This window comes from Dermacentor variabilis, chromosome 4 (genome assembly GCF_050947875.1).
Source record: "Dermacentor variabilis isolate Ectoservices chromosome 4, ASM5094787v1, whole genome shotgun sequence".
Lineage (NCBI taxonomy): Eukaryota > Metazoa > Arthropoda > Arachnida > Ixodida > Ixodidae > Dermacentor > Dermacentor variabilis.
Window position 1 is genome coordinate 170,103,338 of NC_134571.1, and position 14,072 is coordinate 170,117,409.

Below are 14,072 nucleotides of genomic sequence, written 5' to 3' on the forward strand. Positions count from 1 at the left end.
AGAAACCAGACACAGAAAAGTGGGGGTGACTCGCTAAGGAAGGCACTGTCTTCAACATCGTGAACGAGTGTGTCCGAATAAACGATGATCTGTTTTGCTTTGTGTGGAACATGTCGCAATAGTAGGCAGAAGCGCCAATGGCATAAGTGGACGGTAACGACAACCGCCAGGAGAAACGATAGAAACAGATGCCTCGACCTTAAACCGTCACGCCTTTAAGAGGGCTCAATCAAACACATTGTTGGACTAGTTGTGTGTATGTGTATATATCTATATATATATATATATATATATATATATATATATATATATATATATATAGTCATATCATCAGAAGCCAACAAACACTGAGACCGAGGGCAACCTTACTCGTGCTTAAAGATTTCCCCCATGTTTTCCTCTGTGTCTGTGTTTCTTGGCTTCTGATGATATGACTAATAAAAGTCGGGCCCCTCGGTTAACCTTCTTGTCTTTATTCTCGTTTACATATATATACATATATATATATATATATATATATATATATATATATATATATATATATATATATATATATATATATATATATATATATATATATATATACACACACACCAGAATTTCGGCGCAGCAACAGACCAGGGATGACAGAACTTACACGCGCAAGACGCAATATACTTGCAATACATTTATTTCCGTAAGAAAAAAAAAAGAATATAAACAATGTTTTTACCTTGGGCGCAGGCTGTGAACCCGCGCTATCAGCGACTCGAACTCTAAAACGAAGTTGCGACGCAATAACACGCGAGTCGGCAGAGGCGTATTTCATCCAAAAAAAAAAGGGGGGGGTGCACATGCATAAGTGAACATTCTATTGTGATCCGCAGTAACGAATATATTTTTTTCAGATTTCGCTTTTGGCTATGCTGATGAGCATCTGCTCTATATAGCCTGTTTTCTCCTGGAAATACATTAGTTGAAAGTGTGCGCATGATTCATGTTGTTTCTGTCATGTCTGGTTTTCGCTACGCCACAATTCTGCTAAAAAATTAACGCAGTGCTTGTGTTCCTGCCGGTATACCTGTGAGGAGCACTGTGTTCTGAGTTTTGTCGTCCTCTCGATATATATACACGGTATACGTTTGTGCGCAATTCGCACAGCATACGCTGGTGAGGGCAGACTTTTACACGTTACAGAAAAGGTAACTGATCACAAGTGCTTCATTCAAAAATGTAATTGATTACTGTGACCAATTAGTGCCCGACGAAAATAATTACGGAAATAATCAAAATAAATAAATTTTCTTACGTTACTTCCGTTTGAACTTATTATTCGTTCAGAATCAGCTGTGATCATGAATAATCGATCAAATGTGCACGCTGGGTCGGTGCTCTAACGTGCGGACATCTTGCGCGCAAGGCTGTCATTACTCAGCAGCTGGGTCCTCGGTGAAGTGTAGGCGTTTCATGGTTTCATAGTTGCTGGTCTTTCAAGGAGACGCCCCCGGTTGGACCAATGAGAAGCTGTACAAATGGTCCGTGGGCGATTTCGTGGCATTAACGTCCCAAGTGGTAGTCGCTATCGAGACATGCCAGCTCCGGTTCGGTTCGGCGGACAACGCCTGGTTGAGCCTTAACACGAGAAAGATGCTGAGCTCCCGGACTGGCCCGTCTTAGCATGCGCAACCGCGAGGCTGCTGCGCGGCACAATCTCGGGCGTTGTGTGCTGCAGTTGCCACCAAATTCAGGTTCCTAAAGCTGCGTCATGTGTTAGAGCTTATCTCCTCAGTAAGGTAACTATTTACATGTAATTGGTCATTGAAAATATTAACTGAATTACAGTGAGCGTTACCAAGTAAAAAATGCAATTCTTTAATTGCAATATTATCAACAAATGTAACAGATTCCGATTAATTAATTACACATTATTACTTAAGTGCGAGTCTTCTGGTGGCCCACGAGAGGTCTGAGCATCCAGACCCTTATATAGGTGCCGCGTATTGCAAATATGGGGGCAGTGGATTGCACTGCGCTTCAACAGGAAGCGGGGGCTCCTGTTTAAATAAATAGAAAAAGAAATCTGTTTTCTCGACAACCACTGCAATATTTGACGAACAGGTAGGTGTTCATGGAAACCTTTCAAAATTGTAGACATTTCCCTCATAAGAACGCGATTCACGCAAAAGCTACGGTGTTGAATGCAATATTCTAGGGGCTGTACAAAGCTCAAAGGACATTAAAACAATAAATCAGTTTAGACGGAAAGAACGTTTTTGAAGACATTGTTGCCGTTAATTTCGAAATAATAGGTTGATTATTACAAGAAAATAATGAAGGTCGAAGTTTTTGAATTTCGGGCCGAATTCCGAAAGGCGGTAGGTCACTGTGTCGACACGAAAGTGTTTCTTTCATATTCAGGCCACTTTTGCTCAGCAGAGGTTTCCGAAACTCGCCATGTTCAATCTCTGGCTCCATGAGAACACAATGTAAAATTAACTATGCCCTAGAAAATCCATGACATCACAGTGAACTGTTGCGGGAACTTCAAGGAGGCGTCAGCACCCGTGTTTTGTTATTGCAGTTTTTCTGGCTCACCAAGCGTCTTATCGTGGTACGAGTGGTGATTTTGGCATTTTAGAAGGGTGATTTACTGAAATACAGAAGAAATCATTTTTCTCTTCAGTGTTCCTTTGCAGACCAATTCTCACGAGGTCTGGCCATCATGAGCTGGCGCGAGCGGTGCATACAATGCGCGATTACAATCGTGCCTGCAAAGTATTACACCGCTACGCGTCACGAAAACGGCTGAAATTTCGAACCAAAACTCGTGCTCGCTTCTACTCGCGGGTGCCGCGCTCCCAGTCGACGTCATTCGCACAAGTGAACCTACGTAGTTGGCACTGCTGTGACGTCACTCACAGTGACGCGTGACTTTGAAAATTAGTAAATGCAACAGCAAGTATTTATTTGTCATGTTGCTTCAATAGACGAATTAAAGTTTAAGCAAATAATAAAACACACGAACCGAGTGTCTGCGTGTTTATCTTGTTTTTGTTTTACTTCGTACCTTAGAAAAAGAGATGCACTTCTGTTTCGTCTGCTTGTTGTTCCCACGTCGTGCAGTTGCACGCACAGGGAACGAAAGTATGCCGTTTTCTACACGTTCCAGCGCACGGTCATGCTCTGTGATCCGCGAGCGTCTGCCTCAGTGTTTATGTAGCACTCACTTATGATACCGCCAGTCAGGTGCCAGCGGTACAATGACGCGGTGTCTCGCGGCAAATATCCGTGAACCGGGCCAGCCTCTCCAAATGTGCACACACTGACGGATCCAGTTCACAGCAGCGGCCAGATGACAACGCAGGTGTATCGCGCACAGCTTGGAAGCTCTTGCACGGAGCGGAACGAAACAAGCGCAAACGCAACAGCTCGTGGGCACGGGCGAAGGACTGTAACCGGAAGCCCTCCGCGCAGCAAAAACACGAGAAAGAAAAAGAAGGCGGGGCTCAGTGACGAGTAGGTGACGCGGTCCTCCGTCTCCGGTACGGGAGAACGCGGGGAAGGAATTTTGCTTGCGGAGGATAGACGGGGAAGTGGAGAGAGCGTCCATTTTGACAGTGAAGCTCGCCTCCTGAAATCATGGGTTCGCGACACTTCAAATATTTCTATCGCTGCTAATAATGAACTAATTTGAAAAAAATATTGTGGTAGAACGCTCGTTAGAGGGAGCGTAGCAATTTTCAGTGTAGAAACAAAATTTACTATTGGCCATAAAGGGAGTACTGACCCAAAAAGCTTTGTATTCTACTTTTTTTTTCCTTTTTTTTAATTATCGTTTCACTCCATAACTGCGGTACGAAGTCTCGATTTCTCGACAGCAGCACAAATGATAAATTACACCACATTTTGCACGATCCGTTCCAAACGCGCCTAAAGCGCAGCGTAGGTGCGGACGTGGAAAAGGAGACTCATCAGAGGATTTCCTCTGCGGCGATCGCCTTTGCGTGACGTAGGGCACAACCAGCTAAGGATCTCACCAGATTTTCTTCAACCAGCCAATCAGTTCCCGCCTGACGGCGACACAGTCGACGACGAGGTACTATCGCCGAAAGTGATCATCGCTTCGAAAGCAGAAGTGGCGGGGTGAGGTTCTTGAAGGCCGTACAATGACCGCTTAGTCGAAAGCGGCAAAATTTGGAAACAAAGGTGGGGGGGGGGGGGGGGCGGGGAGGCACTATCTCCCCTCCTGCCCCGTCGTTTGCTGAATCGACTCAGCTTTTGGCAGCTTGGCCATAGTGGCAGTAATATGTGGTGCAACGAGACAAGTTTCGGTGACGTGACAGGTAACCTTTACCCGTCCCAGGCCATGCTGCTTTTGGCGTCCGTTTTGAACTCGTCGCAGATAAAAAAATTATTTGTCGCACCCTCAGGGAACTGAGGTTTCCTAGTGCCATCACTGGATCGACGGCTATCCAAAGGAGCAATAAAGGCTCGAAAAACATTTTCAGCCAGCACACCTCCAAAGGGATCCTGAACCAAACCTCGGCCTTGGTGAGAAAACACAGTGCGTGGATAGCATACACTGGTCTAAACATCGCAGCCAAATTTCGCAGTCGTGCGCGGCGCGTGGAGCTCGCAAACGGAGCGCGAAGTCACCTTTCTCTCAAATGTTCTCATGTGAACATAGGCCTGCTCTTTTCTGGACGCTTTCTTTCGTGATATAGTGCACTCCCATATGCGACTGCTATTGGCCCATAGCTGACATCATAGAGTTTCTCGCTATAACACTAGAGGGAAATCAGGCGCTACCGTCTACGGGAGGTTCCTAAGGGGCGCTGTGCCGTCATGAGAATGATGGTATATCTGTCTGCGAGGCTTGTGTTGGCTGGTATTGTAAGAGGCTTCATCTAAAATGTAGATATGGCTACACAAATAGCGCTTTCTTAAAGTAGGATCCTTATAAAATGTTTCCATTCACGCATATTACATCTTGCACTGAAGTTTACTCACCTACAATGTATAACCAAGCGAAGAAAAGCAAGAACAGACGACAAACTGTTCCAAAGCGAGCGCGAATCTTGTCTGTCCTCCAACTTTAGCGGCTCGCGGATACTTTTTACGTTTCATATAATTATACATGCAATAACAAGTTCTCATAATTAAACAAAACATGTTTTTGTGTAATAATAAGGCTAAAACAGCTTTTTACCTGCTGATTTAGTAGAAAATGCATCATTGTAACAGAGGGAACGGTGCTTGCCAGGCACGTCTTCGAGGTGTCCTGGCTCTCTGAGGACGATGCCAAGCCGAAGTCACAATATACCGGCATTCCCATCCATACCACAGAGCAGCAGTGCCAGATTTTCCGATAGGTAGTATAGTGAAAAACTCTATGGCTGACATCAATCAAGAAGAGTATTTGGATCAACGCACTTCTTCATACTGTTATCGTATATATTTATTGACGCACTTTAATAAACAGGCTGAAGTAAGTGAAAATCTGTTACTTTCGAATTTCTATAATAATTACGTACTTCCGGAAGAAGCCGACTACAGTCTGCTCACGATAGGCCGTGGCCGCCCGCATAGGAAATAAAGCTTTGGCCACCCTGCTTATATCGATGTCGTAGTCATCGGGTCTCGCTAATTTCGACTATTTTTGAACAACCATCTAGCCTCGAACTACGCGAAACTTAAGGTCAGACCAGAAGCATGCTTGACAGTGCGCGCTCATTCCTTGCTGCGCCTGGTTAGACGCCTTTGCAGACTTTACTGCGTATAGAACTATTGATAGCGCTTCACGATGCGCAAGTTGGATGTGGCAACTATCCATCGGTCAATCCGAACGCCGCTTTCCTTTTCTCACGCGGCGACCGCGCTGCAAGCCGGACAGTGACGTACTCGTGTCCCTGCGCCTACATGACGTCGCTCGCGGTGACACGTGACTTCGAGAATTATTCAAGGCAACATCTGTTACTTCTGTGATGTGGTGCTTGAATTGGCGAACTGAAGTTTAGAGAAGTAATAAAATACGCTAACGGAATGTCTGCCTGTTTTTTTTTTGTTTTTTCTTTATTTCGCACCAAAGCACTACTTCCGCTTCGTCTGCTTGTTCCTACGGTCGTGCAGTCACGTGCGCAGGCACCGAAACTATGCCATTTTCTACCGTGTTCGAGCGCGTGATCAAGCTGTGCGATTCACTTGTTCTGCTTCACTATTCGTGTAGCACTGAATTATACCGCTAGTCATGTGGCCTCGTGCATAGCGCGCAAAATCGTGCGCTGCGCGAAACGAGACAATCACAACAGCTCACGCGCAACGCCGTCAGCGTTGCGCCGCGAAACAAAAAGAGAAAGTAAGAAAGAAAGAAAGAAAACAAGGCTAGCAGAAAAAAAATCAACCTTCGCTTTCGCCTTCATCCTCTTTAGCGTACGCTAAATTGACTCTTTTTTTCTTTATTCCAGGCCCTAAATCAAGACTTTGCTTCCTAGAGTCATTAGAATTTACCTTTCTTCTATCAAGTGGAACAAATCTCATTCAGATTGGCCCGGGCGTTGTCTCATAAAAGCATTTCTACATATTACATGTATCTGAACAAGTGGCTTCGGAGTCTGCCTCGATCGATCTGAAGTGCTTCGAACGTAGCTTCCGTTTGTTCCGTCCATTCGTTGTTAGTATATTTAGTGAGATTTATAGTGTGTTCCAATTATGACCAGCATCGGAGACAGTCTACGTAGGCAGCTAAGGTGACAGCCGAGAAAGCTTTGAGGCCATTTACTCAAACGAGTTTCTAGCCGTCTGGAAGACGCACGGAAGACGCTTCTGCGACGTGAGGTTACCTCGCGGCGACAAGAACAAGTTGAGAAAAGCACCCATTATTTCTGTATCTTAAGTATTTGCGCCTGCAAACCAATAAAAAACGCGATGTAGCTTACATTAAAGGGACACTAAAGGTTACTATGAACTCAAGTTACAGTGATAAAGCAATGCTGTAGAACGTCTAAGGCGTCAATATAATTGCGAACAGAGCTTTAGTAACCGAGAAATTGAGGTAAATGCACGACACGATTTGAGACCTTCCAACGACATTTCGGTAGTAGCCCGATGACGAAGGCGCTCCTCATCATAATTTATGTCACTAGTACTCAACTACTAGTATTAAAAAGATCATTTCATTAGGTTATATAGTCGGGAAAACATGCTACTTGTCTACTTCTGTTCAATTCTAAGAAAAAATAACATTTTGACGTTACCCTTCAGTAGTATGGGCGGTCGAAAGGTTTCGTTTTCGCTCGACTCGGCACGCTCGACTCTGCGCTGCGCGCGCTTTGGAGTTTCAGTTGTTTCGTTATCGCGTCGTGCCTCGCAGGTTCTGCTGGCTCGCGAAACTTGCATTTGTAACAAGAAGCGAGAACGCCACGTCCGTGTGATGTCGCGGGATGCGCGAACGGTCCGCGGAACTTGGCCAAGGGCAGTTGCAGCGGCGAATCCAACGTTGCTTATCACTGTGTGCCAACGAGTGAACCTCTCCGATCGAAGTGGTTAAGTGCCGTACCTCTGCCACAGCGCGTTGGCAATGAGCCGAAAAATCGCAAAGTGTGCTCGCTGCACTTTCGTCCAGAGAATTACGAGTTCAACGCCGACTTACTGAAGTCGTGTGGAGTGCCTTTCAAAGCAATGCTTTCCCGCGGCGCTGTTCCGTCGGTCTTGCCTGCATTCTCCGAAGCGCAAGAACAACTGCAGGTCGAAGACGGGGCGGTGAGGTCGGCATTTGGTTTTCACAAAGCAAAAGCTACAAATGTGCGAATATGTACAGCCATGACATGCAGTTGCCGTCGTAGCAGTACGCAACGACGCCGGCAGCGCGAGCCCTCCGCAGTAGGTCACGTTCATCATTGCTTAAATCGCTGAAGTCAAACCCAGCATCCCGGGCCAATGTGTCGTCGTCAGAGTCGTCCATTGCAACGAGCGTCAAAGTTGGCGTCATAAAATAAAGAACCAGCTTATCGTCGCGAGCTTTCCCGTCCGCTAGCCACCATAGTTCCGTTTTCGCACTGCTGTGGGCTCCGTCTTGGCTCTGTTTCTGGCCATGCGTTTGCGTTGTGCGCAGAAAAGCCGTAGCGCCGTCTGCGGGCGCCGTTTTGTTACCGACGGAGCTACGTCACTATGAGAGCATGACGTCAGCACTCCTCGATCGGAGGGCGGGGGACTTGAACTACGCTAGAAGTACGCGGACGCTTCAGAACGCATTTTCACTTCAAATAAGTCTCTTCTTTGCATGAAACAAGCGTTTCAAGGTTTCCGGGATGGTATTTAAACAGTCCACGTTGACTTAATATTAACTTTTAATGCCCCTTGAAGGGCGTAGGATGTAGCGTGCCTACGTTTTCTTGTGCACGGACAACTTTCCTGTCGGCTTCCCAAGCGTCCAGCTCAGCCGCCATATTGTTTCGACAGGAAATTAGCCTGCCTCATTTTTGACTTCGATACTGTTTTCGCGAAGCTGTCTACTTTGACGTCTTCCCGAATAAAACCCCTGCATCTACGCACCACCGCCGCTTTTCTAAGTAGCGACAGCCTTTGTTGTGCGACGCCTTTTCCCCTCACACCAAATCCGGTTCCGGTATTTCCGGTTTCAAAATTTCCGGTTCCGGCGTTCCCGCTTCCTGGAGTTGCGCTGCGGGAATTTCCGCTTTGACTGCTGTTAGCGTTTTGCGCCGCGTTTTCCTCTCACACCAAATCCAGTATCGGCATTTCCGTTTTTAAAATTTCCGGTTCCGGCGTTTCCGGTTCCTTGAGTTGCGCTGCGGGAATTTTCGCTTTGACTGCTAGTTGACGATGGTGAGATGCCCGCGGGTGCTTAGCAGCGCTGTGGCAATCACCATAAGAAGAATGCAAAGGGGAGAAGCTGTTGTATTTCGCTGAAGTAGTAGTTCGCGGTCGCTGTTTTCCAAATGCACGAAAAACGGCAGTGGACTCCAAGCGCCCAGGCACTACATTCCACTGTACGTTGTCGCTCGTACCACAACCCGTCGCAGGTTGACGCGAAGCAGCGAACACGAGCAGATCGCTGGTTACAGTAGGCGGTGGTTCTTGGATGGAATCGCATTCACAGTTTCAACCTCAGCTCGTGCAATTGAAGGCTCTCAGCGGCGTGAAAGTAAACAACGCTAAAAAACAAAGTGTCACTTCCACTCGGAACAGGAAGCTGCAGCTACGTAAGTTCCGCTTGACGCCGGAAGCTAAGCGGGTGAGTGGGAGAGGAGCGTGGAGGAGGAGAGCAGGTTGGCGGTACTTAACCTGGTCGGCGGAAACGTGTATGGAAGGGCTTTATTCCGAAAAGTGGAAGGAGACTTAAGATGGCCGCTGTCCACTTAGCCGTCTACTTAACCGTCTTCAGCGAGTATTGGAATCACTAAAGCCCCTCCATACACGTTTCCGCCGACCAGGTTAAGTACCGCCAACCTGCCCTCCTCCTCCACGCTCCTCGCCCACTCACCCCCTTACGTACGATGGAATGTAGTGCCTGGGCGCTTGGAGACCACTGTCGTTTTTCGAGCATTTGGAAAACAGCGACCGCGAACTACTACTTCAGCGGAATACAACACCTTGTCCCCTTTGCATTCTTCTTATGGTGACTGCCACAGCTCTGCTAAGCAAGCGCGGGCGTCTCACCATCGTCAACTAGCAGTCAAAGCGAAAATTCCCGCAGCGCAACTCAAGGAAGCGGAAACGCCGGAACCGGAAATTTTAGAAACGGAAATGCTGGAACTGGATTTGGTGTGAGAGGAAAACGCGGCGCAAAACGCTCACAGCAGTCGAAGAGGAAATTCCCGCAGCGCAACTCCAGGAAGCGGAAACGCCGGAACCGGAAATACCGGAACCGGAAATACCGGAACCGGATTTGGTGTGAGGGGAAAAGGCGTCACACAACAAAGGTTGTCGCTACTTAGGAAAGCGGCGGTGGTGCGTAGATGCAGGGGTTTTAGGAATCTCGACCTACTGAACTCCAGACCTGCACAGATCTCCCTCCTCCAGCACGCATGGTCTAGTTCGCCCCTTTTGCCGCTAGGGAAAGAACGTAGTGGCACTAGTTATAACCTGTTCGCTGTCGTCTGCTTCTGCGATCTCTCAGCGCTTGTCTTGCCATTTCGGCAGGCACAAAGCGCTTGTATTGGCGGTAAATGAATAAATTCACAAATGTACAAAAGAAGACATATTTGCGAATGCTTTGCGTTTGAATAGTGAAACTAGAAGAGGAGGAGCGGTGCAAGAAATGTGAACAACGAGCATAGGTGGCCGCTGCAATGCTAGATCGACGGCATAAATTTCCATTTCCTAGCCTCCTCAAGAGACTGGAAAAATTGTTTAAAAAGATTCATAGGATAATCTAGCTTTCTTTAGTTGATTACTGACAGCCTAATGTCGTAATTGACATTAGGATTTACTGCTGTGTGCCGTAGTGAAAGGCAGATGACCTGGTAAAAGTATAGTAAAAGTATTCACGGAGTAAGTCCTCCGCCCGATATGTGCAATAGGCTGATCGATTCTGTTTCAAGGGAAGGTGAGCATATCTTGTTTCTAATATCGTTGGATGTCTAGCTCAGTAGAAAGCTTGCAAAAAATTAAGCGATCCCAGTGCTTTAAAACGTGCTGCACTGCAGGCCTTAATTAAATCGTGTCACGGAACTCTTTTCAAACTGTAAAGCTAGCTTTTCTGCCTGGTATGGCGGCAGCTTAAGATACGTACACAGCTTCACTGTGTACGTAATTCAATTTTTGAACTCGTGACGCATTCACGGACAACTTTTAAGAGTTAAAATGAACGGTAATCGTTCTGTCGTCGAACATTACGGTGGATTCAAGTTTCTAAAGAGCGCAGAAGCGAATTTTACAACGTGTACAATGAAACTTGTGTTCGTGGCGAACTCTACACACAATGTGATTTATAATATTCTGCTTGAAAAAGGCACTAGGAGCGGCTATTTAACGCTATTTTAGAGAGCAGCGGACGATACGCTCCGACATTTCTTAGGTTCGGGCACTCAACTTTTGGAGCCAAGTGACCGATCAAAGCCTTGTGACATCACTGTCACTGTGTTAGCAAAAATCATGAACTAGAGAAGCAGTTCGTTACAACACAACTGCCTAACTAATTACAACGCCGCACAGCCACCCACCGCGTAGCAGACGGACGGATGGATGGATGGAAGGTAGGAGTGTCCCCTTTGAAACGAGGCGATGGCAGTTGCCACCATGCTCAGATTTTTATTTTGCCTTTTATTTTTATCTGTGTTGTGTGTTATTGAATTTCTCGATTTTCTTTAAATACGTCTTCCTACCCTTTTAACCTTATGTCACTCTCTGCTTTTGAGCCACCAATCCTCCTATCGCCTTTTGCTAATTTCCACCGCATATTTATTTACATGACTATCATTATCTCTGAACCCTAGGGCCTCAGGAAGGGTGACTCTGGCCGCATCGACATCGGGATTGCTACCATCACATTTTAGTATGAGGTGTTCCATTGTTTCTACATATTTACCACACACAGTACATCTGTCTTCTTCTTCGTTAAATTTCTTTTTAATAGCTCCGCGTTCTAAGACATCCTGATCTAGCTTCAAAGAATAGGGCACTGCCTCTTGAGTTATCATAAAACGCTTCCTTCCTGATCTGCTGTTTCCAGTATCGATATAGTTCCACACTATGCTTCTTTTCCATTGAATTTATCCAATTTTTACCTTACGCATTTTTAACCTGTCGTTTAATGCTCTGTCTTTCTTCGTCCTCGTGTCTGGCATACTTACTGGTTAGCTTCCTAGTTCTTTTCCGCCATTGTGAGTCAACGCTCTTTCTGTATAGGTATTTAAACACCTTATCTGCCCACCTGTTATCGTCCAATTTCCACAGACGTTTTTCGTATAGGATTTTACTCTGAGCTTCCCGTGCTTCGAACGATGCCCAGCCCCTATCTCCCTGTACTGCTTCGTTTGTGGTTTTCCCATGGGCACCTAGTGCTAACCTTCCCACAGCTCTCTGATTTACTTCTAGTCTCGACTGAACCTCTGCCCTTAAACACAGGACCGCATTCCCGAAAGTAAGCCACGGCACCATTACTCCCTTCCAAATGCTTCTCAGTACCTCATACCTGTTGTACCCCCACATTGCCTTATGTTTCATTATCCCGGCATCTCTTCGCCCTTTTGCTATGAGAGACTGTTCGTGCTTCTCCGTGTACATCTGCCCTTTGTTTATCCATACCCCGAGATATTTGTATTCGGCCACTCGGGGTATTTCATGGCCTTGTATTGTAAGCTCCTGATCAGTTGTATCGTTGAAAAACATCCCACCGGACTTAGCTGCACTAAAACTGAAACCTAAACTGTCTCCTTCGTCCCCACAGTAATTAACCAGAGTTTGCAAATCTTCCTGGCTATCTGCTAACAGCACAATATCGTCCGCATACATTAAACCCGGTAGTCGTTGCTCAACAACCTTTTCGCCTAATCTGTACGACAGATTATACCCTAGATTGCTTCGTTGTAACCTTCTTTCCATGCTTATCATATAAAGCATGAACAGCAGCGGTGATAGAGGACAACCTTGCCTTAATCCTTTGTGAACCTCGACAGTTGTCGTACTCTTAATGCCTTCCCATGTCATTTCAACATTATTTTCTCGATATAGTTCCTGTAGAAAATCAATTACCTCATTACCGATACCTTCAGCTTTTAATATGTTCCACAGGAGTTCCCTGTTCACATTGTCGTATGCACCACTTATGTCCAGGAAGGCTAAATACAGAGGTCTATTTTCCGCCTTAGCTATTTCTATGCACTGGGTAAGCACGAACAGGCTATCATCTGAACTTCTGAACCCGTTCTGAAGTTCTCCGAGTATTCTATTACTTTCTACCCATGACTGCATTTTTAATTTCACCGCCTGCATCGCCAGCCTATATATAACTGATGTTATCGTAATTGGTCGGAAGGATTTTATGTTCTTATCACCTTTCCCTTTATAAATCAAATTCATTTTACTCTGTTTCCAGCTGCGTGGAATTTGCTTAATTGTTATGACTGCCTCCAATGCTTTTATCAGCGTTTCCTTGCGAACAGGTTATAAAAGCGCCACCTACGGCCGTCGTTTGGACGAAAGTGGGCGCAAGCTGCTCCCATAGAAACCGGATATCTGTGCAGGTCGCGAGTTCCAAGTCGTGATTGGAATACAGCCTAAATTTCCCATGCCAGTACCAAATATATTTCTCTTACAATGATGGCAAACCGAGCAAGTTGTAACTAGTCTACGCAAGCATCTACAAAGAGCGCCGTGACATCCCCGACCGGCGCCATCTTACCGAGGGCGGCGAGGATGGCGGCCGACCAGAACACTTCGCCGCAAAGGGCCGGCAGGAAGAGCAAGCAGCCCATGCGGGCGCCGAAGTGCTGCTGGAAAGGGTCCAGCATTGTCTTGTAGCCGGCCTGCCTCATCTTGACTGCGAACAGGTATCCGCCTGCGCAGAGCATAAGGAGCACCTGAAACGTAATGCGCTTCTAGCGCCATGTTGGTGCTTGTTCTTGCATATGTGTTTCTCGGGAAAGCTGTCGTGTTCGAATTTTGAACCCTAAAATATATGCACCGATTCTGCGCAGTAAGCAAATCGAGGCTCTAGATTTCTTTCGCCGTAACTGATCTTTGAGGCATAAAAATCCATACATTTAATCATATTTACAATGTACTGTGTCACGGTAAATACTCAAGGAAGTGGGGAGCCACCACGTGACCTCCGCCAAGCTTCTTGTTCGAGTACCACAAAAAGTTCAGGGACGCGGTGACAGGCCTTTCCCTGCTTCTTTGTATCTCCTTGTTGAAGTCGGTAGTGTTGCATGGAAAAGTATTTGTTATTATTAAAATATGCGACAAGTGCACGTCACATCGTGCGCGTGCGTGTTAAGTGTTTCTTTATGTGTGTACATGCGCTCGTGATTATATTGTGTGCGTCTGCATTTGTACACATGCGATTTTATGTGAATACCTACAGTAGTGAACAAAAATACATTTTGCATTTGATATTTTGCGAACAACGTACT

The 14,072-nt window shown here is 46.2% G+C and overlaps 1 protein-coding gene across 1 annotated transcript in view; it reads right to left on the bottom strand.

The window, feature by feature from the left end:
- The window catches only part of LOC142579933 (high-affinity choline transporter 1-like), a 32,183-nt gene extending 18,717 nt beyond the window's left edge, over positions 1-13,466 (bottom strand). The window contains exon 1 of the mRNA XM_075690611.1: positions 13,340-13,466. Coding sequence (XP_075546726.1) covers positions 13,340-13,448 — 109 coding nt within the window. The 5' untranslated portion in view covers positions 13,449-13,466. The remainder of the gene's footprint in view (positions 1-13,339) is intronic.
- Between the last annotated feature and the right edge of the window lie 606 nt (positions 13,467-14,072).